Raw genomic sequence first — 27,366 nt, 5'->3', positions numbered from 1 at the left:
TTTTTGCTTATTCATAGTTATTTGGGTTGAAAAAAGACATACGTCCCAAAAATAAAGTACAACACCAGCCTGCGCCTTCACGTATCCCTGTCGATCTAGAGGAAGGCGAAAAACCCGTACAAGGCATGGTCCAATTAGCCCCAAAAGGGAAAAAAATCCTTCCTGACTCCAGATGCCAATCAGATAAAATCCCTGGATCAGCACCACCTAGTAATTACCTAGTAATTATAGCCATGGATGTCTTTAAACGCAAGTAAAGCATCTAAGCCCCCCTTACATGCAGATATAGGATTTGCCATAGGTAGACCCTATGGCAATGCATTCCACATTCTAATCACTCTTACTGTAAAGAACCCTTTCCTAAATAAATGGCTAAAATGTTTTCCCTCCATGCGCAGATCATGTCCCCTAGTCCTTTGTAGAAGCCTAGGGACAAACAGCTCATCCGTCAAGCTTCTATATTGCCCTCTGATGTATTTATAAATTTTAATTAGATCCCCTCTAAGGTGTCTTTTCTTCAGACTAAATAAGATCGGTTTATCTAATCTTTCTTGGTAAGTGAGACCTTCCATCCTTCGTATCAATTTTATTACTTGTTTCTGCACCTGCTCTAAAACTGCAATATTTTTCCTGTAATACGGTGCCCAGAACTGAATTCCATATTCCAGATGAGGCCTTACTAGAGAGTTTAACAGAGTTATTATGCTAGCATACCAAAGTTTTTATATTCCTTAAATGCACTCAAAATTGCATTCATACCATTTGAATTTCAAATGAATTTAATATAATACTAATGACAACTTGAATAAACACAATACACAGGGGATGAAGCTCATATGATCTATTGATGGAAAACATTTCACCAACACGCATATTGCCCATGTCATTGGATATCTATCACCCTAAAATTCATACTTGCCCATCCCACTCTCAACAGCCACAACTGGGATTGCCTCAGGTCTTTAGCATTGCTGTGGAAAAAATGTGGCGCGCTCCTTTCTGCGATATTATTTCATTTAGCTACGTTAAAGGTTTTTCTACTGTGAATTGTCTATTTAAGGCCTTGTCATAGCAATTTACCCCTACATTTTGTGAGTGGACTTTTATACAGAGGTGTACTTTCCTTGTGCATTGTCCAGTTGCATAACCCTATTGCCTAAAGCTTCAGATCATAGACCAGTAATGTTCTTCTTCAGGACTTTCTGGCAAAGAGTTGATTTCAGGTTTACCATAATTAGGTCAACTCGCCAAGATTCTGAAGCAGCAAAGCCTCCCCACTACGTCATAGTACCCAGGGCCAGGTACCCCATGACGCCATGTGAAGCAGTTGCAGGCTGCATAGGCCCAGGGGTGGCATCCTGCCCACACCCTCCCCAGTCACAGCATCCCACTAGCATAGTCCCCAGCTGGCTCCCTCTTCTCAGTCGGCTGCAGTCACAGCATCACGACCCGCGGCTGCTGTGTGCAGAGGAAGCAGGACAGTGAGTGGCTTCCTGTAGCGGCGATATACAGACTTCCTGTATATCGCCACTACAGGAAGCTGCTCGCTGTCCTGCTTCCTCTGCACACAGCAGCCGCGGGTTGCGATGCTATGACTGCAGCCGACTAAGGAGAGGGAGCCAGACGGGGATTATGCTAGAGGAGGCGGCCACCAGCTTGGAAGGTAAGATAAGTGGTGGCCGCAGGGAGGGAGGGAGCAGGCACTGGGGGCACCTATACTAGCTATACTGTGGCAACTATACTGGGGCAACTATACTACCTACACTTAGAGCAACTATAATAGCTACACTGCAGAAACTATACCATCTATACTGAGGCAACACTACCTGGCCACCTACTTACCTATACTGAGAGTGAACATTTTTGGGTGCGACTGAAGGGGGTTGGTGGGGGGCGCATCGTCACAAATTTGCCTTGGTCAGCAAAAAGTGTAGAACCAGCCCTGATTGTACCACCACCATTTCTGACTATGAGAATAGCCTGACATTTTTATTGTGGTAAGCTATGTTTGCTTAATCACAGATACAGCAGGACCTGTGTCTTCGTAAAAGTTCTACTTTATAATCACTGGTCAACAGAACATTATCCCAAAATGTTTGAGGGGACTCAAGGTTTTTTTGGATAGAGAAGCCTCTTGTTTAGCTGTGTTTTTTTTGTTCTCATAATCCTCCCATGAATACCATTTTTGACCATTTTCTTTCTTACTCTATAATTATGAATGGTAACATTAAATGTGAGAGAGGCTGGTAACTTCTTATATGTTCATCTGATGGAGTAATATTATTACAATAGTCACTGCAGGCAGTATAACTCTGTAATATTGCTCTGTAATTGGAGAAAATGGCTCCCATGATCAAGTGATGTTTAGGTTCAAAGCAGGTTGGCAGTAATCAAGCTGGGGTAACTTTACTATAGCTTTACCTGCTGTCACTAAAATTTGCACCACTTGTTTATTATTCATTGACTAAGGGCCCATTTCCACTAAGTACCAAAATTCACATTAGTAACGGAACCAGTTTCAATAGAATAGTCTTCAATTAATACGCATGAGGAAATTTGCATGGTAATTTGCATCCAATAACGTGAAAAGTTGCATACAGAAAAACACATGCAAAATTTAATAACCTTGTGAAAACAAAGCCTATTGAAACAATTCATTTTTCACATGGGCAATTTGTATGATGCTAAAAGTTTTTGCTTCAACCAATCAAATAAGCTTACAAAAACTGTATGGCTGATGTGGTGAAACCCCTCCCACAGTGTGATGTCAGAGCCATGGCCCTGGCAGTTTCCTGTCTGCGAACCTGGTTGCATTGTGGGAAATAACAGCTTTTTCCAACTGCCAAGCAAGCAGTATCTCCCTCTGTGGAAAGAACTCAGCAAACGAACATTCAGCAGGACTAAAAATGCTGCCACTTGTGTTAAATTTTAGAATGTAAATCAGGGTGAGGAAGTTTTTACAATGGGCAAATACTGACTAAATAAATTATAATAATATATTAGAAGTAATTTTATTCATTAACTTATATTCACTACAGTACCTTTTTAAGAACTATTTGTATTAGTCTGTTTATTTAAAGATTAAAACTGGTCTAAATAAGCAAACATAGAAGAAGAGAAAGTACTTTTTTTACTTCATAGGATAGCTGCTAAATGTATGTCCTTATGGGGAATTTACTTATTATTAAAGTAAATAGCTAAACCTTTCACGTGTGATAGTCCTTAGTCTAATGTCAATATTCAGTGAGTGAAAATAAGGGGCATAACAAGTTTTCATTTTTCTTTTAATTTTATTTTACTTAATCTTCAGCTTTAATAATAATAATACTTACTTTGCTGGGCTGCGTACTAAAAATACATTTTTAATTAGGAAAATATCTTAAGTGAAAGTGTAATATTTGTTTAGTGTGCCACCTGCTGGTTTGACTGGTAAGTTTAGGAAGAATTTTGTTGCTGTGCAATAAAGCTAAAGTAGCTCCTTTGAGAAAAATAGATTCCACTTTTTGTGAGGTACGGTATACACTGTATAGATATGTTACACAATCAATAGCTATCTGATATCCATAGTTTACTACCTTGTCCCACTAGGCATTAGATCTCAACAGAGATCTAATCAATAATCATCTGCACTGCGACATCCACCATATTTATTTCATTTAGTGTATACCACGCTTTAGAACTGTAAAAACATGAAATAAAATAACAGTAATGAGGTACTTATTTTGACCGCTTTTCTTGCTTGGAAATGTTATTAATAAGGTAAAAATAAGGTATTGAGAGATAACTCATGAGAAAAGTTTTAGAATTAAAGAATTAAACGTTTTTGAATGAAACCTAAAAGTACCGTATGTTAACATTGTTCTCTTAATGTCAATATATTGTTGACTACAAATAAAAGGTTTGTTATAATTTTATAATTATTTTATAACTATAAAGTTAAAACAAAAAAAAATATTACTGTTGTAGTAAACAAAATATTAACATTCAAATAACATTAACATTAAAGTAAACATACTTTTTCCATATATGTGTGTATATACGGTATATATATATATATATATATGTATATATTATTATTATTATTTTGTATTTATATAGCGCCAACATATTATGCAGCGCTGTACAATGTATATATATATATATATATATATATATCTTGTCACTAACTGTCCCTCAAAGGAGCTCACAATCTAATCCCTACCATTGCCATATGTCTATATTATGTAGTGTAAGTACTGTAGTCTAGGGCCAATTTAGGGGGAGCCAATTAACTTACCACCGTGCTGCCCATATATATATATATATATATATATATATATATATATATATATATATATATATATATGCAGTATAGAGTATGTTGTCTTATCACCTATCTGTCCCTCAGAGGGGCTTACAACCTAATCCCTACCATAGTCCTATGTCCATATCATGTACTATATGTATTGTAGACTAGGACCAATTTAGAGGGAAGCCAATTCACTTATCTGTATGTTTTAATGATATTTTAAAGCTAATGTCTTGTTTACTACAACAGTTAAGTGACACATTCTGCTCTCAAGATACAAAATGTTTGTTTAAGTGTGTAATTATATGTATTTATTTTTTTGCTTAACTAAGCATAATAAATAATTAAATACAATACATGGGGCAGCACAGTGGCTAAGTGTTTAGCAGTTTGGTTTTGCGGCGGTAGAATCTTGAATTGGCGTCACAGCCAGTACACTACTTACTTGCAGTATTTCTGCTCATGTTGTAGCTTTATCTGGCTGCTCTGGTTTCCTCCCACATCCCCAAAAACATACCGGCAGATTCATCGGTCGCCCTCACAATTGGTCTGAATCTATAGAAGACACATTCGATTTTGAGATCCACCGAGGGACTGTTGGTGACATAAATTGTTCAAAGTGCTCCATCAAGCGATGTGGAATGTGTCAGCGCTTTATAAATGCATAATACTAATATTCTTAAGAATATACATTCCGTCTAAAATAACATTTTCCAGTGTATAATTTCTAGTACTCTATGTTTACCTTGGCAGCCATGTTGGCTGACTTCATATGCAAGTCCTGCTTCGTAGCTGTGCGTAATGCCTGTCTGACTTAAAACAATAGTGGGATGTGTGATTGTGTACAGCCACTGCCTGGGGAAACTGAGCTGTGCACATCTGTTGTTGGCTCAGCTCTACTGAGTGTGTTGGCTGCACATCTGCTGCTGGGGTACATTCAGCTTGCAACGTTGCTGTTGGTAGATTTTGGGGGTTGGTTTGAGGATCACTTGGCTTTGGCAGGTGAAAGCCCTTTTATGACAATATTTCAGAGTCACAATTTGAATTAACCACTTTAGGGCCATAGGCTTACACCCCCCTAGTGACCAGGCTATTTTTTACACGTCTGGCCACTGCAGCTTTAAGGGCTCGCAGCAGGGCCATACAACTCAGCACACAAGTGATTCCCCCTCCCTTTTCTGTCCACTAACAGAGCTTTCTTTTTTTTGTTTATATATTTTTTTTAATAATTTAGCATATTTATTTATTTATATTTTTTTCCCACCAACCACCCCTCCCTCCGCCAGCCAGTGACAGCCGATCGCCCTTGAGCCTCCCAGGGGGACAGCCGAGTGACACGGCTGTCCCCAGTACAGCACAGCGCTGTACAATGTAAATAGACGGTGTTTCGCCATCTAACAGTCTCCTAGCGGCGATCGCCCCTGGGAGACGGATGATAGAGCTGAGCTCCGTCATTCAAGTGGAGATGTGCGTGCAACGGCGTGCGCGATCTCCTGCGCAAAACTCCCCCAGGACTTCAGGCCAATTGGCGTTGAGCGGTCCTGGGGGAGCCAACGCATTCATGCCAATCGGCGTGAAGCGGTCGGCAAGTTGTTAAAGGATTTTAAAGGTCCTTGGCAGATGCTCAACAAACACAGGCAGTATCAAAATAAATCAGTATTACAAATGGTTCACGGTATATAAAGAGTTCATGATATAAAGGATATAGCTCTGTTATGTTATGCCCTCTATCCCAGCAGTTGCAACATGACTGTTAGTGCAGGAGGGGCTTGTACTGTCATCCAGCTGGACTACGGCCCCACAGGACAAGCTGCCTGTGTATCTGTTTTTTTCGATTTGCATTTCTCTATGAATCTCTATGGGGACTCAGCCGAGATACGGAGCATGTATTGTTCTGAGAGTTAGAATCTCACCAGTAGATCTTTTGCTAGTTTGAAATCATCAATTTAAATTACAAGACTTCTGATCTGTGACTAATATTTGACCCCCCCCCCCCTACCCCCCAATATGGCTTTTCTGTATTTTTGAGATACCACCTAAACCAGTGGCTGGATAGTGTTAAGGGCTCTGCCTCTGACACAGGAGACAAGGGTTTGAAATCCGGTTCTGCCTGGTCAGTAAGCCAGCACCTACGGCTACTGCCTATAGAGCGCACCCTAGTGGCTGCAGGTTTGGCACTTTGAGTCCGCCAGGAGAAAAGCATCATAAAAATGTTCTGTGTCTTGGCTTGTCTAAACCCCAAATTCTGCTCTGCACATAGTCTTCTATTCTCCATCCTAATCGCTACTTCACATTTTCAAAGCAAGACTTATTACAATCCTGACGTCTTCTCAAAAACTCTTTTCTATAGCACTTCCATCATGCTTCAACTGAATCCCACATGGTTACCCTTAACCCATTAGCAGCCTCAATTGAGTTATCTCATTTGAGATAAATGCACTGCTTTTGAACTCAGTCAGCAGGACTTATTGTGCTGTAAATTCTTGGAATGCTTTGATCTCCCTCTACTAGCAGAAAACATAGAAACTGAAAGCAGAAGTCCTCTGTTATTGTCTCACACTGCACCCTAGTGACAAGTGCTCATAAATACACATTACAGCAGTACTAATTAGAAGCAGGGAAATGTAACAAATATGAAATGAAAACAATGTGCTAAAATAAATTTGCCTAGAGCACTTGCAAGCCTCTAAATAAATTGGCTGCTAAAAACTTGTAAAACATTGACCGATTTGAACTTTGATTTTAAAGCCTCCTACACATGCTGGGTTTATGTCGCCTTGATGATTGTTAATCGATTGGTAGGGTAACATTTCAGGACATGAGTTCTGTACAGACATGTTACTTGTCTATAGCCAATGGAAAGGCCAGGAGGAACAATGGAGCAGTTTCTAGTGGCAATCGCAAAAGGCTCATACATTAATTGTTATTAAGCAATAAGGTGGGATGGACATTGGGGAACAGCTGTACATATGCTATATTCTTAGCTGAAATTGTGAATCTTACGTTAAATTTAAAAAACTATGTATATTGAGTGTGTTATTGGCTTAAAAAGGAACTCCAGTAAAAAGAATGTAATAAAAAGTGCTTAATTTTTACAATTATGTATAATGATTTAGTCAGTGTTTGTCCATTGTAAAATCTTTCCTCTCCCTGATTCACATTCTGACATTTATCACATGGTGACATTTTTACTGCTGGCAGGTGATGCCACTGGAAGAAGATGCTGCTTGCTTTTTTTTGGCAGTTGGAAACAGCTGTTGTTTCCCACAATGCAACAAGGCTCCCACAGTGTGATGGCAGTACCTCAGTGCTGTGAGGTGCTGACATCACACTGTGGGAGGGGTTTCACCACAATATCAGCCTTACAGAGCCCCCTGATGATCCGTTTGAGAAAAGGAATAGATTTCTCATGGGAAAGGGGGTATCAGCTACTGATTGGGATGAAGTTCAATCCTTGGTTACGGTTTCTCTTTAAAAAGGAATATATTTGATAAGGGTGGACATTTCTCCTGTGAGAAATCAGTTTCATCACATAGCTAGCAGAAAGTCACGCAAAATATATAGTCCTCGATTAACTGAAATCTGATTTATAATTTTTATTTATATTGTGTACTCTTATGACAGTAGAGAGGGCTGTATAATAATAAGAAAAAGAAAAAACTATTAGGCAAAAAAAAAAAAAAAAAAATAAGGTGTGCATGTACAAATGCAGTATATATTGCAATATATTTTTAGTTTTTAAAGAGAATCTGTACTTTAAAATTGTTACAATAAAAAGCATACCATTCTATTAATTATGCTCTCCTGGGCCCCTCTGTGCTGTTTCTGCCACTCCCTGCTGCAATCCTGCCTTGTAATCGCCAGTGTTAGGCAGTGTTTACAAACAAAAGACATGGCTGCTAACCAGCTTGTGATAGGCTGAGAGGAGCTTAGTCTGTGACTCACACAGAGCCTGCTGGGGGCCTGGAGAGGGTGTGTATAGCTTCTATCCTATCACAAGCAGAGCTGCACATTCCTGCCTGAGTGCCTGAGCCCGACAAAGCCGTCAGAGGAAAGAAGATTAGATTATATAACAGAGATAATACAGCCACTGGGCAACTAGGAAAGGCTGCAGTAAGACAGACCACATTAGAACAGGTATAGGAACTTATAGGATAGAAGAAATAAGGCTGAAAATGTTGTTACAGAGTCTCTTTAATGTTGTAAGTCAGCTTCGAGGTGTTTAATATTTATGCACTTGTCGTCTAGTGGACTTTAAGTTAACATAGGTGAATTATTTTATAGCTTTTGTCATTTTTATTTCCTTTTATAAATGTTCCTGCCAATTTTAATCGTAGGGAGATTTAATCCTCGGGTTCAGCCAGCAGTCCGAATGGATACGGTTTGTCCAAAAGCTAATTCATTAATTAGAACGAGTAGATGTAATTATGATGAAGACAATTTCATTTGTGCTTAATTTGGCCTGAAGTCTTGGCCCAGGGATGTCCCGCCAGAATAGACCTTGTTCGGCTGCCTTACAGGAAACCTTTTCTAATTTGACTTTACATAAGAAATTATAGCGTGTCTCAAGCCTGATGTATGTTTTGTTTTCTTTAATTTGCAGAGGCGGAGAGGCTCCGGAGTGTTTTGTGCCAATTGCCTGACCACAAAGACTTCGCTGTGGAGAAAGAATGCTAACGGAGGCTACGTCTGCAATGCTTGTGGCCTTTACCAGAAGCTGCACTCGGTAGGCTAGCCAGGTTTCTTACTTCCAACCCCCCACCCATTACAAAAAAAAATGTGAAAACCTTTGTTGCCTGTTTTTTTTTTTTTAATTAATGAAAGTGTACTTTTGAGGAAGTTTTAAATGTAAAAGACGGACACAGAGGCATTGTCCAATTTGAAAAACATGCCCTCCTCACCGCTTTCAGTGCCCCTGTTTCAGTTGCAGTGTCCCAACCCCAAAGGTCACAGAGGTGAAGGTTATGAAGAACTGGACATAGGCGCAGCAGGGATTAGCGGTAATGGACGCAACCTGAACCAGCTAAAACACCCCCTGCCCCTGGATCAGATAGCATGCTTCTCTTTTCTTTTTTTACTTTTAAGACCGGCATGGGTTTTCCCTAATGTTTCCACCAAGGATCCTTGAGCTCAGAGATACCTATAATTGTAACATTTACTGTTCCTGACTTTGGTTGGAAACGGCTGTTAGGGCTAATGCATTGTAGAGTACGTAGCTACTCATAATGGAAATTTAAATTAGATAGTGTTGCCCGTGGCAGAGGGGGTTAATTTACCTATGCCACCGCTTATAGCCGTTGCGTTCTACTCACGGTCCACGTAACTCCACTACTTCCACCTTTACACCCGAAAGTGGTGGCATTACGTGGACCGTGAGTAGAACGCAATGGCTATAAACGGTGGCATAGGTAAGTTAATCCTTCCTCTGCTGTGGGCAGTGCTATCTAATTTAAATTTCAATTGCGAGTAGTGACGTACTCTAAGCGAACATCACTACACACACATAAAAGTGACCTCCACCCAGCCCACCCTCTGACCCCTATGTGACATAATTACTGTTCTTGTAATTGGTACCCATGGTATGGGCAGAAGCATGGTATGTTGCAGTGAATGATGACATCATCGTACATGTGCATACAGGGGCAGCAGTGGACATGTCAGGAGAAAAGGAGGCCATGTTGGGCCTCTAAAAAATATTACATGGGGCAGCAGCGGGGCTGAATTGTAAAGCTGTTTAGGTACAGTCTTTCATGCCTCCCTATTCTTCTATGGTCAGAAATACACTTATCACCAACATGCAATGGCTTTTGCTGTTTTCTGATGCAATTGCAGACCATGGCGTCAATTCACCAGAGAGGATTTACTAAGAGAGAAAAGGTAGGTAGTTTATCTCATGAGGTATTTTAACACTCTGGAGTCAATTCACCAGTGTGAGAGGACAGAGAGAAAAGTGTTCGATAGCAGGGGATAATGGAGAGATATGCATGAGGAAAGTGTGAGAAAGCAGAGAGTTAGGTAATCGGTATTAATGATTTACATGGGATACTTTTCCTTTCTGTAAGCTTGAAAGTAAAGCATTGTGGGTAGGAGGCGGAGTTTTACCACTACCTGACCAGAGTATTCCCGCCTTTTACTGCCGGATCATATCATAAATCATATCACGAGTGAGTCTGAACTTCACCACCTCTGTCTCAGTAAAATTATCAAGAACTGTTCTCTCACGAAAAATACGAGGGGCGATTAAACAGACCCTCCTCCTGCGCCTTCGTCTCCTCATAATAGAAGCAAGCTCTAAGGCCTAGTGCACACCAGAGCGGTTCGGCTGCGTTTTGCGATCCGCTTGCGGCTGCGGATACGCTTGGGTAATGTATTTCAATGGGCTGGTGCACACCAGAGCGGGAGGCGTTTTGCAGAAACGCATACTCCCGGGCTGCTGCAGATTTTGGATTGCGGAGGCGTTTCTGCCTCAATGTTAAGTATAGGAAAAACGCAAACTGCTCTGAAAAACGGCACTTCAGAGCGGTTTGCCAGGCGGTTTTTGTTACAGTAGCTGTTCAGTAACAGCTTTACTGTAACAATACATGAAATCTACTACACTAAAAACGCTTCACAAAACCGCAAAAATGCTAGCTGAAACGCTACAGAAAAATAAGAAAAAGCGTTTCAAAATTTTGCGGATCTGCTAGCGGTTTTTGGTGTGCACCAGGCCTAACAGAGTATGCTCAAAAAGCTCCATCTTCCACAGCAGCAGCTGCTGTGTGAAAACCACGATATCTCCAGGTTCATTCAGGGGATAAAGAGATGAAAAAATAACGAATGGCCACACCCCCTTTCTTCCCTGGTGAATTGTGATTTGGAGAAAAACTAACTACTAACTATCACTTATTTATCTCATACTTATCTCACATTTATCTCTTGCATTTCTCTCTGTCGATATTTTCCCCTATACTCCTGGAGAATTGCTATTTGGAGATATCACAGGAGGTAAATTACCTCCCAAGAGATAAATAGGTTGGTAACCTCTGGTGAATTGACGCCCATAACTGATATGTTCTGGAGGTGCCCCCACTTATCGATGGTCAGACAAAGAGTTACCTCTCAGAATGCAATGACTTTTACCATTTATGAGAGGTACTCGACAACCTCCAGAACATCTCAGTTGTTGCCAGATCTTGACTATATTAAACGCAGAGAGTAACTGGGATCTAAGTTCTCTGGACACTATTAAAGGGTTCTATCCTTTGTGGCTACACTATTGCCTTCAGCCATTTTCAGATGAGTTTCTGCTTTTATGAAGCTCTTGTATCTTCTCCACCAAATAACAACACACAGCACTTCATTACGGACCGCTTGGCTGCAGTCTTGTTCAGCAACATTAGCCGCTAACAAAACCTCTCTCGCCATCCCTTCACATAATATTTATTGTGAATTTCTCCTCTCCTCTAGAAAATAGCCTAGAATCCATGGCTCCCCTGAGTGCTCCTATTATGGGCCCTGAAATATTTCCCGGCAACGGAATTTATGGCCAACTTTACCTGCCGTATTTTCCTCTGACTTATGAAGTGCAACAAATTCTATAAAGCAGAGTTTAAACTGTCCATTCTTCTGTTGCCTTCTCGCTGTGTGTGAACTCAGCTGCTGCCCATTTATTCTAAAATGTATTGAAACTCAGCATGGTTCTTTCATTTCCAGACTGTATGGCTTGGAATTTTTTTTCTTCCTCTTCTCTTTGCTTATTCATTGCCATCAGTTTTTATGTCAGTCATCTGATGCATCAGGGAAGAGAGAGCGAGAGACAAGTAAAATGAAGCATTGCAGGAGTCTGAACTTCCACATCTCATATTTTTGGAAAGCGGCAAGATGATAGCATTGTAAAAAATAGACAAGCAAAGCAAGAATCAAAAATAAACGATGGACTCTTGGAATTTATTTAAAGCTCAACTCTAGGAAGGGAATTATTTCGGGGACTTAAGTCTATGTTCCAATTGGAGTGATGTTGACCTAGAACCTACATGTGCCTCCGCAGGTTTAGGTGAGTTCTAGTGGTCTCAGATGGGAAATAGATCAGGGAAACCTCAAAAAAGGAAAGGTAAACAATGCTAAGAGCCCCGAGAGTAGAAGTTAGGGGTGGAATCAGGAAATAAGGGCGCCTGCGGCTAATGGACTATTTCGGCGCCCCAAAGGCGCTAATGCAAAATATAACTTTTGGGCGCCACAGAAGAAATTTGGGTGCCCGATAAATAGCGGGCCCCAGGCTTGTCCAACAGAAATTTTTTGTTTTGAGAATTAGTGTTTTGAAAAATAGCACTTTTACATTAGTTTTTACCATTATCATTTTGTAAATTATTGTTTTACATTTTTTTAACATTTTGAAATTCTTTTTGAGAATTTTCATTTCGTAAATTATCATTTTGAATTGTATTGTCTTAGAAATGTATCCCTTTTTGTATTTACGTTATTTACGGAAAAGGGGGGTTTTAGGGTTAGACTTTAGGAAGAAGGGTTTTAGGGTTGGGCATCACCAGGGGGGTCTAAGGGTTAGGCATAGGTAGAGGGAGGGTTCTGTGTGAGAGTAGGGTTAGGTTTTGTTAAATATTTGTAACTAGCCGACCCGCAGCGTAGCATACGCCGCATAAGGGGGTAGAGGGCAGGAAGGGGGTATTAGGCACAGTGGCAGGGAGGGGGGTCGGACCCCCCCCCCTCAACTGGGTCCCCCATGTGTGCTCCCCCTCCAGCTTAAGCTCAGCAGGAACCCCCCCTCCCTCACCTGGGTCCCCCATGTGCACTCCCCCTCCAGCTTAAGCTCAGCAGGAACCCCCCCTCCCTCACCTGGGTCCCCCATGTGCGCTCCCCCTCCTGCTTAAGCTCAGCAGGACCACCCTCCCCCTCCTGCTTAAGCTTAACAGGACCCCCCTCCCTCACCTGGGTCCCCCATGTGCACTCCCCCTCCAGCTTAAGCTCAGCAGGAACCCCCCCTCACCTGGGTCCCCCATGTGCATTCTCCCTGCAGCTTAAGCTCAGCAGGAACCCCCCCTGCCTCACCTGTGTCCCCCATGTGCGCTCCCCTCCTGCTTAAGCACAGTAGCAGCCGCCACTATTAGTAAGAGGCAGCGGGCAGGGATGCCTCACCTCTTCCGTGTTCCAGCGTGCGATCCACTGTTGTCACTTCCTGCAATGCTCCCCACTGTATTGGTGTAATTTCCCTTTTTAAAACAGAAGGAAATCTGCAATAATTCAGCTATAAGTGAACATTTTTAAATATGCAAATTATCCCTTTTCAACCTTAGTAATCCAAGCAAGCATCCAGAACCACTGGTGTATAGCAAGTTTATAGCTTTAAATTTTACACAGCTATATCAAACCCAGATGTGACAGCCTGTTTCAGACTTTTGGTCCTCATCAGTACATAGCAGAGATTGATATGGCAGTATGAGATGGGGCTTGGACCAGTACAACAGAGTAACCAAGCAGCTCAGGGTGACCCAAACCACTCGGAATGTATAGGGGGATAAAAGGAACCAAAAAGACCTTCTACTAAAAAAAAAATCAAAGCTTGGTGTAATTTGCCTTCTTAAAACAGAAGAAAATCTGCAATAATTCAGCTATAAGTGAACATTTGTGGTTACCCACAATGCACCGCTACTAAATATGCAAACTATTCCTTTTCACTCTTGGTAAGTCAAGCAAGCCTATGGGCCTGATTCACAAAGCGGTGCAAACTGTTTAGCACGGTTGTGCTAAACAGTTAGCACGTGAAGTGCCGTTCGCGGACTTTTGCGCGCACAAAGTGCCGCGATTTGCATGATTGCGGTCTTTTGCGCGCGCAATTTGCCACAAATCACGGTACTTTACACACGCAAAAGTCCGCGATTGGGGTCTTTTGCGCGATTCACAGCATTTTCCACGCACAAAAGTCCACAAATGGCACTTCACGTGCTAACTGTTTAGCACACCCATGCTTAACAGTTTGCACCATTTTGTGAATCAGGCCCTATAGCTTTAAATTTTACACAGTCATATCAAACCCACATGTGATAGCCTATTTCAGACTTTTAGTCCTCATCAGTTCACAGCAGAGATTGATATGGCTGTCTGAGATAGGGCTTGGACCAGTACAACAGAGTAACCAAGCAGCTCAGGGTGACCCAAATTACTAAGAATGTATAGGGGGATAAAAGGGACCAAAAAGCCCTCCTACTAAAAAAAGCAAAGCTTGGTGTAATTTTCCTTCTTAAAATAGAAGCAAATCTGCAATAATTCAGCATAAGTGAACATTTGTGGTTACCCACAATGCACTGCTACTGAATATGCAAATTATCCCTCTTTGCCCTTGGTTTGATATGACACTACTTCTTCTTGCTTGGACCAGCCCCTTCTTCTTGCTTGGACCGGCCCTGGGGGCAGGGCACTACTTCTTCTTCTTGCTTGAAGGTTGAGGCACTTACTCAATTATATATATAGAAGATTCCACCTCCAGGCCGCCATGGATAGTGGGGGAATGATATAATTCAGCTTCCAGCGATTGCTGGAGGTCGAATTATTGTGTTTTTTAAGCAACTTCGGCTCTGTCTTCTGACGGCGCTGACGTTACTCACTGAGCGCCGCTATAGACTGATTCCCATTACAATCTATGGCGGCACTCGCTGCGCCCAAATCTAGCAGTGCTGAAAAGCACTGCTCCACGACCGCTTTGCAGTATTGGTTTTTTGACCCTGCATAGTTTGACATGCGAAAGCAAATGCATATTTGCATGAGCATTGCCTCATGAATAGTCAATTAGGCCAGATTTGCAAAGCCAGACTTGCTAGGGTTAAGCCTCCTTTCCACAGACTGTTGATAGGCAGTGAAATGCCTCTCAAACTCTCTCAACTGCTCACTGCTGCCTAGTAACTGCTTGTTGCTGCCTGATAACTGCTTGTTGCTGCCTGATAACTTCTTACCTGTGCCTGATAACTGCTTGCTGAGCACACAGCTCAACAGTCCGTGGAAAGGAGGCATCAAACTTGGTCTTTGAGCACGCATACATTTTCTCATGCAAAGTACTTCTTCTTGCTGGAAGGTTGAGGCCCTTATTCAATTATGAATAGCCAATTAGGCCAGATTTTCAAACCCAGACTTGCTAGGGTTAGGCCTCCTTTCCACCGACTGTTGATAGGCAGTGAAATGCCTCTCAAACTCTCTCAACTGCTCACTGCTGCCTAGTAACTGCTCACTGCTGCCTAGTAACTGCTTGTTGCTGCCTGATAACTGCTTGTTGCTGCCTGATAACTTCTTACCTGTGCCTGGTAACTGCTTGCTGAGCACACAGCTCAACAGTCCGTGGAAAGGAGGCCTCAAACTTGGTCTTTGAGCACGCGTAAATTTTCTCATGCAAAGTACTTCTTCTTGCTGGACGGTTGAGGCACTTACTGAATTATATATATAGATATTTAGCATTTCTTTTTAATGCTCATTACAACTGTGCACTTTTTTAGTTTTCGTTATTATAGAAAATATTTTGCAATTTCTGCATTACCCTGCACTCTTTTTAATACTGTTATTTTAACATATTTATTATTCCATCTCAAATGAAGATGAAGAAACAATAAAAAATTGTTATAGATAATTTTCAAAAATTTGCTATACCCCACTCCCTTTTTTCAAGGCAGCCTTATTTGAAGTATGTGTTAGGGGTACCCAGATATGTATGGTGAATGAATATAGATATACTCACAAACCCTGGTTCACAGAAAATAACCACTCAAAGTACTTGGTGTTATAGTTAGCATGAAATGTACTTCAGTACTGGTTAGTAGACATGGGCTCTCTCAGAATGTGAAGTCTAAGCAGCTGTTGGTTTTCCACAAAGGGTAATGGAGCGCCACCCTTAGTGGGCGACAAACAACATTGCTGCAAGTAGTCATCAGGTCATGACCCCTAAAATTGCCCCACTGGAGTTGGAGAGGACAGTCAGAAATCAGGGCAGGTAGGAGAAAGGTTTACAGGCTACATGTCAGGGCTTGGTAGAAAATCAGGTGAGGGCAATATTCGGGAGAAATGTTGAGACAGGTATAAGTCCTAGGACAAGCTAAGTTGGCAACAGGAAGAGAAATTAGGGTGCAGCCAAACCGGACAGGTCATAAAGGCAGGCGGAACTATGAGCAAGTAGCAGAGCTAACATCTAAACTTGACTAGAACTGACATCAATGGGACATCAATGGTTGTCTTCAAAAGGAGGTTTATATTGGGAAAAGTTAGAAAACTTGCTGCACAAATTCTTGATCTGCAACTTTCCGAGGCAATTTGCAGAGGCTGCAGGCGGCGGAGGGCGGTGGCTTAAGAGTGATCAGGCCGGCTGGAGGAAGACCCAGGTATGTATACATTTTTTATATCCTCCCGTCTCAGGTACACTTTAAGCCTGTTTATATCACCATTGGTTTCATGCAGACAATAAAGGAGGTATTTGTACGCTATGGGGGGCTCTTTACTTCTTGAGGGATGCTCACTACTGAGGAAGCTCTATGGGAGAGGAGGAGAATTGCCAGTGGGGTCTCCAACATGCCAACTAAAGAGATTAACCTTCATAGGCCATCTGGTTTGCCAGGTCTCCAACTGATAAGGGATGCACGAGATGGTGTAGTCTTTATACCTTAGTGATGGTGAATGATTAAGGACTGTCTTGTCTTTATCTTCCATGCCTGAAATAAGGACTCACTTATTTGACATAGTATAGCTCTAGTGCATTTGAATATTGGTTTGTTTCTCAGCTTGGAGAGCGCTTCACTTTATCATATTGTATACATCCAACATTTGTATTCTTCAGTGTTCTCCCCAGAATTTTTGTCCAGCCGGGTGGCATGAAATAGTAGCCGGGTGGCAGGAAAAATTAGCCGGGTGGGACGTGATTAGAGAATGCAGGGCAGGTGCTTCTGTGCACATTTCTGCTTACAGTGTAGGAGGAGATGAGGTGAAGACTGGCGGGTGCTCACCAAAAGAGCCTGGGGAGAACACTGTTCTTTATATATGATGTTTGTTTATGGTGTTTTTATATATGGTGGTTTACTTCTAGAGAAGGTCATTGCATATTTTGTCTACTTTTAAAGAAGGTCATCGCATATTTTGATCCTGGGTGACAGCTGAAATGCTATTGCTACTAGATAGATAACTAGATAGATAGATAGACCTAAATGACCACTACCACTGTTAAAATGTAAAATACACATAAACACACACAAGTAAGAAGTATGTTTCTTCCAGAGTAAAATTAGCCACTTTTACTCTTCTCCTATGTTGCTGTCACTTCCAAAAGTTAGTAGATATGTGACAGAACTGACAGGTGTTTAACTAGTCCATCACTGTATGGGGGATTCTCAGAATTTAGCTTATTCTTTACAAAAGCACTCCTTGGAAAGGATCTATGCAAATATGCAGGCTGACAACCTCCCCCCGCCCCCCCCCCCCCCCCCCTCACACACACACACACCTGTTTGCACACTATTCTGCCGGTTGGACTGAGGAACGTCTGTTCACTAACTGCTTAATCCCCCCTATACAGAGATAGACTAATCCAAAACCTATCCGTTCTGTCGGGTTTCTACTACATGCTGTAAGCTACAGCAACATAGAAGAAAGTATTTTCTAGCACATTTTATTCTGGGAGGATTGTACTTTTTATGAATATGTTTTCATGTATTTTACATTTTACAGATTTTTGCGATCGTGGTCCTTTAAGGGAATAATGAAATGAATATTGCCAAATCATTTGCAGAAAAAAAAAAAAGCTTGAAATGTTGAAATTGTTTTGGTTCAAAATGTGTATCAAACCACTTGATGCCAAATGCTTAATATATCAACTGACTTTAATTAAAATAGATATTAAATATGGGATTGTTTTACCTACTTTACTACCTAAATATGAGATATCATTTTTATTGTTTAATTTTATTATTTTTATTTGTTAGCAGCAGTGCTTAATGATTTTATCACCCATTTAAAAATCTATTCTCACAAATTTTAAGTACAACATCATAGCAGGGTAGTGAGTTAATCCAGTGATTATATACTGACAAGTCCTCTACCAGCAGAAATTAAGACTTTTTTATTTAATTAAATCTCTACTCCAGTAAAAATAAAATTATTTTGTTTTATGTAGTGTAAAAAGGGATTAGAACCTCATGTTTCTTTCTCTATGTGTTCCAACTGTGGAGATATTATTCCGCCAGGTTTAATTTGGGCACAGGGAAGATACTAAGGGACAGCTCTCTACGCTAGGTAATCTAGGTAAATAAATCAAATATATTGCCCCACTGATTACCTAATAGCTACCAATCAGCTATTCTTCCCACCTGGACCGTCCCCCACCTATCAGAAAGCCAGCACAGCAGCCATTTTGAAGTCTGTGTTTGGCTTCTGTGCTTGGCAGATGAGGGTGAGCGTGCTGCTGGCAGGGAGAGCATTAGTTAGGCCTGTGACCTCGGTGCAGAATCTGGCTGCTACCACATTGTCCTGAACAGCTACGTCCTTCTTAGGGCTGGTACATTGTTTTTCTTGCTATTGTACTAAATGGTTTAAAGAGGCGCCCTGGTGGTATATAAAAGCGTTTAAAAGCAGTTTAAAACCGAGAAAAGGTTTGAGGTTGCTTACCTCAAGGACGACAAATCTTTGTAGGGACAAAAGATTTTATTGGTAGCACAGGCAACGAGAAAAGGTTTGAGGTTGCTTACCTCAAGGACGACAAATCTTTGTAGGGACAAAAGGTTTTATTGGTAGCACAGGCAACGCGTTTCACGGGTCTGAGCCCGCTTCCTCAGGCCAATAGCAGTGCCAGGCCAATTGAAATAGCAAGCTAAGAGAGGCTCCCTTAGCTTGCTATTTCAATTGGCCTGGCACTGCTATTGGCCTGAGGAAGCGGGCTCAGACCCGTGAAACGCGTTGCCTGTGCTACCAATAAAATCTTTTGTCCCTACAAAGATTTGTCGTCCTTGAGGTAAGCAACCTCAAACCTTTTCTCGGTTTTAAACTGCTTTTAAATGCTTTTATATACCACCAGGGCGCCTCTTTAAACCATTTAGTGCATCCCTAACCCCCATACGAGACCCGTGTGAGGGGTGGAGGCAGAACATATGTGGTTTACACCACGGTGGACATCTGCCTCCCTTCTTTTTTCCAAGGAGAGCGACCGCATCCAGGTCCTTAGTGACCTCCCCGAGTGGAGTCGGGTTAATTGTCTCCACCTGCTTCCTGTGCTCGGTTGCCCCTCTGCAACCCACTCTTGTGAGTAGATTCTTATCTTCTATATTGACAATTTTGACTTAACATATTACACTATTGGGCTCCCGTGTTTTTTGTTTCCTGTGCCTTTTCCCCAGAAGGTGTCCTGACACCAATCATCCACTTCTTGCTATTGTATTGCTGCTCTGTGTTCAGTGCACAAGTGAGCTCTTGGAGACAGGTCTGCTAGTTCTAGTAGTGCATCAACCATAACCCAATAATCCTTCACCACCACTACTGGCATCTAGTATCCACTACTGCCCCCTGTATAAGGCCTCAGTGCAGAATCAGTGTTTTTTTGGTCACTTAACTCTCAATGAATTACCTCAGCATAGCCATAGAGGCTAGAAAACCGTGATCGCCTAGACTCCAACAAATGTATGCACAAGCACGGATACCACTACACAAAGGCTGCCGCCAAAAGGACTAGCGTTTATGTCCTGGAGGTGACATCTAGCAAAAACTATGAAAAACAATGACTTTTGTGGCCCACAACAGTTCCTACTGAAGTATATGTACATTCGCTAGATTTGCCTGTTCGCAAACTTTTGCGTAAATTTGCGTTCGCAGTTCTCCAACCGAAAATTTGATGATCGGGCCATCATTATCCCTAGCTTTTCCCTAGAATTTAATATTGACCATGGTTGCTCTAGAAAGAAGGATTGAGGGACAGGAAAATCTAAATGGCATTTGAATTCTTTCTCACTCTATGGCTAAGGCTAAGGTCTTAACTGTGGTTGCCTGTCCATTGGAAAAATTAATGCACTTCCGGCCAGAACAGGAAGTAAAAGAAATTCTCCAACTTGTTAATATAAACAGCAGGAACAAACCTTTAAAAAATAAGAGGGTTTATTTCCAATATGCTTGGATTGATTTTCTCCCATTTCACGATATTGGCATATTACTGTTAGTGTGTATAGTTTACTATGTTACTCTGTGAAAGTTTAAAGTCAATGGGAACTGTATTCAAAAAGAGAAAAACCAGATACTTACCGTATTTGTTGCCGTATAAGACGCACTTTTTCTCCCCAAAAAATAGGGGGGAAAAGTCCACGCATCTCGCTCTAGTGATCGGCATGTGATGATGACGCAATCATCAGATGCCGATCACTAGAGCGAGATGCGCGGCTGTGATGGAAGTCTCCAATCCTCGCGGGCATGGCGGAGAGGTAAGCCCGCTGCAGATTAACACCCAGGGGGGGGGGCCAGCAACCACATGGGGAGGGAGATAAGGAACACGGGGGGAGCGGGCATAGTATACACTCGCGGGGGACACGCAGCCACACACTTAACAGGCATCGGGAGAGGGCAGAGGCACACATCACTTGCAGCCACAGTTGACACACACACAGGGACACAGGCACAAAAGGCAGGCATGAGGGACATGAGGCATTCATAGGTAACACAAGGGGACACAGGCACATCGGGCAGGCATGAGGGACACATAGAGGACACAGGGCATGCATGGGGGACACAGAGGACACATGGGGGACACAGGCACATGGGGCAGGCATGAGGGACACACAGAGGGCATCCAGGGTTGCCACAGAGGACACATGGGGCAGGTATTGGGGACACAGAGGACACATAGTGCATGCATGAGGGACACATAGGGCAGGCATGGGTGACACATGGGGCATGTATGAGGGACACAGAGGACACATGGGGAGACAATGGGACACAGGAGGACACTTAGGGAAACAATGTTGGAGGCATGAGGACAACATTTGAGGGGTAACATGTATAAGACTCTCCTGGAATATGGACGCACCAGGTTTAGTATATATTTTTTTTTCCCTGGATTTTGCCCTCTAAACCTGGGTGCGTCTTATATTCCGGAGCGTCTTATACGGCGCGAAATACGGTACCTAAGGAGAGGGAAAGCTCTGAGTCCTAATGAGCCTTCCTTCTCCTCTCCTAATCCCCTCGTTGCGGTGGCAGCTCCTCTGTTTGAATCTTCGAAGTTTTTCGGAGCCGAGTCCTCCCAAAGACATACTGTGCACGCGCAAGTGCCCAAGAGAGAGTGCACAAGAGTGCACACTCGCATGTGCGCAGTATGGAGCGGCCCATCTTCGGGAGCACTCGGGCTCCCAATAACTTTCCAAGCCTCCCATCAGTGGCGGAGACAGCAGCATTTGACCAAATTGGTTGAATGCTGCTATGGGGGAGCCAGCACTGCAACGGGGACTGGGAGAGGGGCTGTAAGGCTCTAAAGGGCACAGAGCCTTTCCTCTCCTTAGGTAAGTATCTGGCTTTTTTTTTTTTTTTTTTTTTTTTTAGAATACAGTTCCCAATGACTTTAAGCTGATATGCTGTAAACTGATTTTGAATTGTTCCCACCCTTCTCATGTGTCTCATATCCCTGTGTTGATATTATCAGCAAACACTAAATACTGGAAACAGGGCTAGTAGTGAGTAATTTCCTAATGTAAACAATCGCAGTGACATGCCAGTATCTTGAAACAGGGCTAAAATCAGGAATACATGTACATTGCACTAGAGCCTCTTTTTATGATATTTTAGCCACAATTAAGTATAATTACGTAAGAATTTAAGAAGGTAAGACCTTGCTCACGCCATATTCATTGCCATGCACATTTCAGCTATGCATATGGTGCACGACATGCAAGAACATCAGAAGTGAATAAACTGCACTGTCTGATGTTCAGACTTCATGCGCTGCGCAGCAGTGAGATCCACTATCTTACTGCTGCACACATTTTTCTGCAAAGCACAACACTGACCCATTCACTGCAGTCAATGAGATCAGCAGCACATGACAGCACTGTGATCATGTGCATTGCATTCCGATCGCACGGCCATCTGCATTTGCACGTGCGAACTAGGTCTAATAGTCTACTTTACAATATTATGATACCTTTATTTTTAGCTGTACCTTCTGCCCTCACAGCGTAGTAAACATTAATGGAAAATGTGTGAGTTTACTTAAAGGTTACGTTCATGTGGGCAAGAGTTTATTAAAACAAAGTGTCTTGAAGGTGAAACTCCTTTTCAAAGCAGGAGCGACAGCCATACTATCCCAGAAAGAAAAAAACATGGAATATAAGTCGATAACTACTTGTTCTACTTACATAATAGATGTATTGTACTGTCCACATTTTGATTTCAGTGAAATTTATATATTCAATTTATTTACTATTTTATATAGTAAATAAAGAGAATTCTCTTCCTGGCATTTTCCATCTTGATTCCCTCTGATTGAAGCCAATCCTGATATAATTTCCTGCCTTACTTTTTTTTCTCCTTAAAACTGCACTGTCATAGCTAGTTTGCTTTGTAAACACATGTGAGCACAGCATGGATCAGAGTTCAGCAGTTCACTGAACTGCCCTCAGCCAATCAGGGAGGGGCAGAAATGTGGGAGGGGTGATAACAAGCTTCCTTCTGGTTGGCAATGGCAAAAATAGAGCCAAGCTGACTGAGATAAGATGCAGCATAAGGTTGCAGGCTGCATATTAAACAAAGAACAGTAGGTAAATGGAATTTGATTTTGTGGCTGACAATCCTTCTTTAACATAAATAATCATAGTAGGAACTGGAAACTAATAGGTTAACTTGTGTGTTTCAAAACACTAGCTTAATTATGCCATAGACTAGTTCCTTTTTTAACATATTTTCAATTTCAGAATTGCGTTAGTGTTGGCATCTCATAAAACATATCAGTTTAGCAAAATCAAATGTCCTCATTACAAAATTATCTTTTGTTCTATCTGATATGTGTTTTGTCTTTTCCACAGACTCCAAGACCTCTAAACATCATTAAGCAGAATAATGGGGAGCAAATTATCCGAAGAAGGACAAGGAAACGCCTTAACCCCGAAGCTCTGCAGACAGATCATTTAAACAAACATCAAAGAGGAAGCAGTGAAGAGCAAACCAATGGAAGCCCTTTAGAGAGGAGGTCGGATGACCATTCAGCGGAAGGTCACCAGAGAGAAGCTCAACAGCTCAGCCTGAATAAATATGAGTCCCAAGCTTCATTGACTAAAAGCCATTCTGCTCAGCAGACAATATTAGTCAGCCAAACCATGGATATCCACAAAAGGATGCAACCTTTGCACATACAGATTAAAAGCCCTCAGGAAAGCATTGGAGAACCAGGAAATAGCTCCTCTGTCTCCGACAGCAAAGGCAGCTCGGAAAGAGGTAGCCCAATTGAAAAATACATGAGACCTATTAAGCATCAAAATTATTCCCCACCAGGAAGTCCCATAGAAAAGTATCAGTATCCAATTTTTGGACTTCCAATCGTTCACAATGACTTCCAGAGTGAAGCGGACTGGCTGAGATTTTGGAATAAGTATAAGCTGTCTGTTCCTGGGAATCCTCACTACTTGAGTCACGTGCCTGGCCTACCAAATCCTTGCTCGAATTATGTGCCTTATCCCGCCTTTAATCTGCCTGCTCAATATTCCACTGTTGGATCGGACAATGACATTCCTCTAGATTTGGCCATGAAGCATTCCAGACCTGGATCAGCATCCAGCGCGGCCTCAAAAGAAAAAACTAAGTCACCTTCTTTGAGTGCAAAGGATGATAGCCCATTGAATGTAGTGAAAACAGAAAAAGTGGATCGGAGTACTCAAGACGATCTTTCGACAAAATGTGTGCACTGTGGCATTGTCTTTCTAGATGAAGTGATGTACGCTTTGCATATGAGCTGCCACGGGGAAAGCGGACCTTTTCAGTGTAGTATATGCCAACATCTTTGCACGGACAAGTATGATTTCACTACTCATATCCAGAGGGGTCTACATAGGAACGTTGCACAAGCTGAAAAGAATGGAAAAACTAAAGAATGAAAATGTTAGCACTTAGCACAATTAACTAGATTGGGGTTTTCTGAAGAGAAATTCAGTAGCTTGTAATTTTCTGAATACAGTTTGAAACTGTGGACACATCAGTTGCGTTCCTTTTCTAGTCCTAACATATGAGCAAATAATAGTATGGCCATTCCGACCTGTACTTGCCATACCTTGTTACCTTCAGTGTCAAATTTACAGAATCAGAAATGCTTCTGGAGAAAAGATAGTTTTTGCCTTGGATGTATAGGAATAGGAGCCTAAAAAATACTTAGATAGGCAAAGCCCAAAACTCACCTCCATTAAGTCCACGAGGAGTTATAGAAACCAAAACCTGGTGCCACTGTAATTAGGGATATTGCAACAAATATAGATATCATTCATGGGTTATGCGATAAGCTACAAAATACTGATAAATGGCTGCTTTGTTAAATTTATACACATACATTTCCTTACGTTTTGAATTGCTTTCCTTTGGTTGTGATTGCCATCTACGAGGGTAATACCCTCCCTTCTCTAAAGTGGAGCAATTTTTTTCTGATATTGTGGAGGAAAGGTTAAAGGGCTGTTATTGCTGAACCCCAGGTGGGAGAATTTCTTCCATTTTCCTGAGACATTAGAGACTATAACTCCAAGGGAAGATAAAAGCCCCACCTTTGCCACCTGATACTGGAGCATATATCCCATTAGGAACAATATAGCTGTAACATTTGGGAAACCAACACATTTTTTATCCAAATTCCAAACAACAGAGAGGCAAAAACTAAGAGAGGATTTTGTTGACAAAGAGGCAAACAACAAAAAAACTAGTAGCGTTTCCTGACTACCTACCTCCCTCCCCAAACCACCATCTCCACATCATTACACAGGAGAACAGAGGCGCCAAAAGGATAAAAGGAAGCTAAATGAGCTTAAAAACCAAATTCTTGGTAAAAAGAGGAGGTAGTGGTGGACTTACCTCCTCCAAGTAGACACACAATGACTGTAGTAAACACAGTCAATATATTTTATTTATGAACTCCAAATATGCAACGCGTTTCGCAGGTTTGATCCCGCTTCATCAGGCAATAACAACGGAGCAATAACATATGTGGTCAGTAGAAGAGCCAGGCACCTCTGTGACCACATATGCTATTGCTCCGTTGTTATTGCCTGATGAAGCGGGATCAAACCTGCGAAACGCGTTGCATATTTGGAGTTCATAAATAAAATATATTGACTGTGTTTACTACAGTCGTTGTGTGTCTACTTGGAGGAGGTAAGTCCACCACTACCTCCTCTATTTACCAAGGATTTGGTTTTTAAGCTCATTTAGCTTCCTTTTATCCTTTTGGCGCTTCTGTTCTCCTGCATAATATTGAATCCACCCTGGGTGGAGGGTTGAACCCCCTTTTTCTCATCTACAGAGAGCGACTTCTTATTCCTGAGTGCGGTCAGGAAAGTCTCCCCACCTGCCTTTACAGTGGTTGCCTGATGGTAACCCTGGTTTGTGAGTATTAATATTTACTCTATCTAGTAACCATTTACCAGTACATATTACACTATTGGGGCTCTTGGTGTTCCTTGTTTTTATCCACATCATTACAATTCAGCTCATTGGATACTGTAAACGTTTCGCAAACCTCCAAGAAGTAAGATAAAAGATGTGTGCCGTACAACACCAACACACTATGGGCCACATGCAATTAACTTTTTCTCCTGTGTTTTCTCCTAGGGGATATTTTTAAGCCACCAAAAAAAAAGAAAATACTCCAAATAATTTTAATACTACTGTTTCACCTACTTTTTGCTACTTTTTTTTTATTAAAAAGTGCTGGAAAACTATTTGAAATCGAAGATGAAAAATTATCTCCTAGGGGAAAACTCAGGTGATAAAGTGAATTGCATATGGCCCTTTGTGTTACTTTATGATCCAGCAGCAGTTGAATTTTCACAATCTGTATACAGCAAGGCTGTATGTTAATATGAAGCCATCTTGTAAATTAAAGCAATAAGATGGCAACCGTATTATTTGCTGGTAGAAGTGTGGAAAATGTAGAGCCAAATGGTGTCTGTTATTGGCCAGATTGCAATTCCAAAACTTTCTAGACAGCTTGGGTATCTTCTTCCAGCATGTTGATATCAACGATAGTCGTATAAGCCTAAATTGAAAACAGTGGTTCCAAGATGTCACAAGGGTATTGTAACATGGCAAAAGCAGTAAAGTCTATTATCCTCACAGGTGTCAGTATACCGTTACTGTGTCTTAGAATATTGAAATCCCTTGCCTTATGTAGGCAATAGGCATACATTTAAATGTAATGATTAGATAATTATATTGTGCAAGCCATTTTGCAGACTCTTATGAAGGAACACAGCAACAGCTCATAGAATAATTGTATTACTTGGCTAAAATCTGGTCAGCATGACCTAACCTTTATTGATTTTCTGTTTGGACATTGGCTTAAAACTATACCCAGCCCAGTTATAGCTATATTTTACCACTCAATGGGCATCTGTAGAACGTTCAATGGATTGGAAGCTTTAGTAGTTGTTGAAATACAATTCACTGGTCTAGTTATACAGAGACCCACGTTGACCTTCCACCCCCACCTCAGTTTTTGTGCTGTAGCAACTGCACAAGATTTGCAGTTTGCATTTGGCGTGTATCTTTTAACAGTGCATAATTTGAAATAGAAATGTCAAGGTTGATGGTAAATTTACAGTGCAAATAAATTGTGCAAGGGAAATTCTTGCATGACTCCGCAAGTTCCTCCCGATGTTATTTCCAAGGCACATCAATCTGTTGCCTAACCTCAAGCTCAACGTGCCACCATTTCTCCTGGTTTTTCCATGCTTGCCCATAACAAGTGTTCGATTTTACAAAAACAAAATACAAAAAAAAGAGAAAAACTTGCAATCAGTATTTTAACAACACTGTGGATATCTTTAAAACTTCGAAGCCAGAGACTCCACGACTGCATCGTTTAGAACCAGGCTTCTGGGTCAGACACAGCTGAAATGCCA

At 41.6% G+C, this 27,366-nt stretch overlaps 1 protein-coding gene across 13 annotated transcripts in view; it reads left to right on the top strand.

Moving 5' to 3' along the window:
* Window positions 1-25,249, top strand: part of TRPS1 (transcriptional repressor GATA binding 1) — a 415,290-nt gene extending 390,041 nt beyond the window's left edge. For all 13 annotated transcript variants that reach the window (XM_068237943.1, XM_068237938.1, XM_068237932.1 and 10 more), the window contains 2 exons: window positions 8,892-9,014; window positions 23,296-25,249. In XM_068237943.1, coding sequence (XP_068094044.1) covers window positions 8,892-9,014; window positions 23,296-24,360 — 1,188 coding nt within the window. In that variant the 3' untranslated portion in view covers window positions 24,361-25,249. The remainder of the gene's footprint in view (window positions 1-8,891; window positions 9,015-23,295) is intronic.
* Window positions 25,250-27,366: the final 2,117 nt, after the last annotated feature.

This window comes from Hyperolius riggenbachi, chromosome 5 (genome assembly GCF_040937935.1).
Source record: "Hyperolius riggenbachi isolate aHypRig1 chromosome 5, aHypRig1.pri, whole genome shotgun sequence".
Taxonomy (NCBI): Eukaryota; Metazoa; Chordata; class Amphibia; order Anura; family Hyperoliidae; genus Hyperolius; species Hyperolius riggenbachi.
This window is presented reverse-complemented; position numbering and strand designations above follow the sequence as displayed.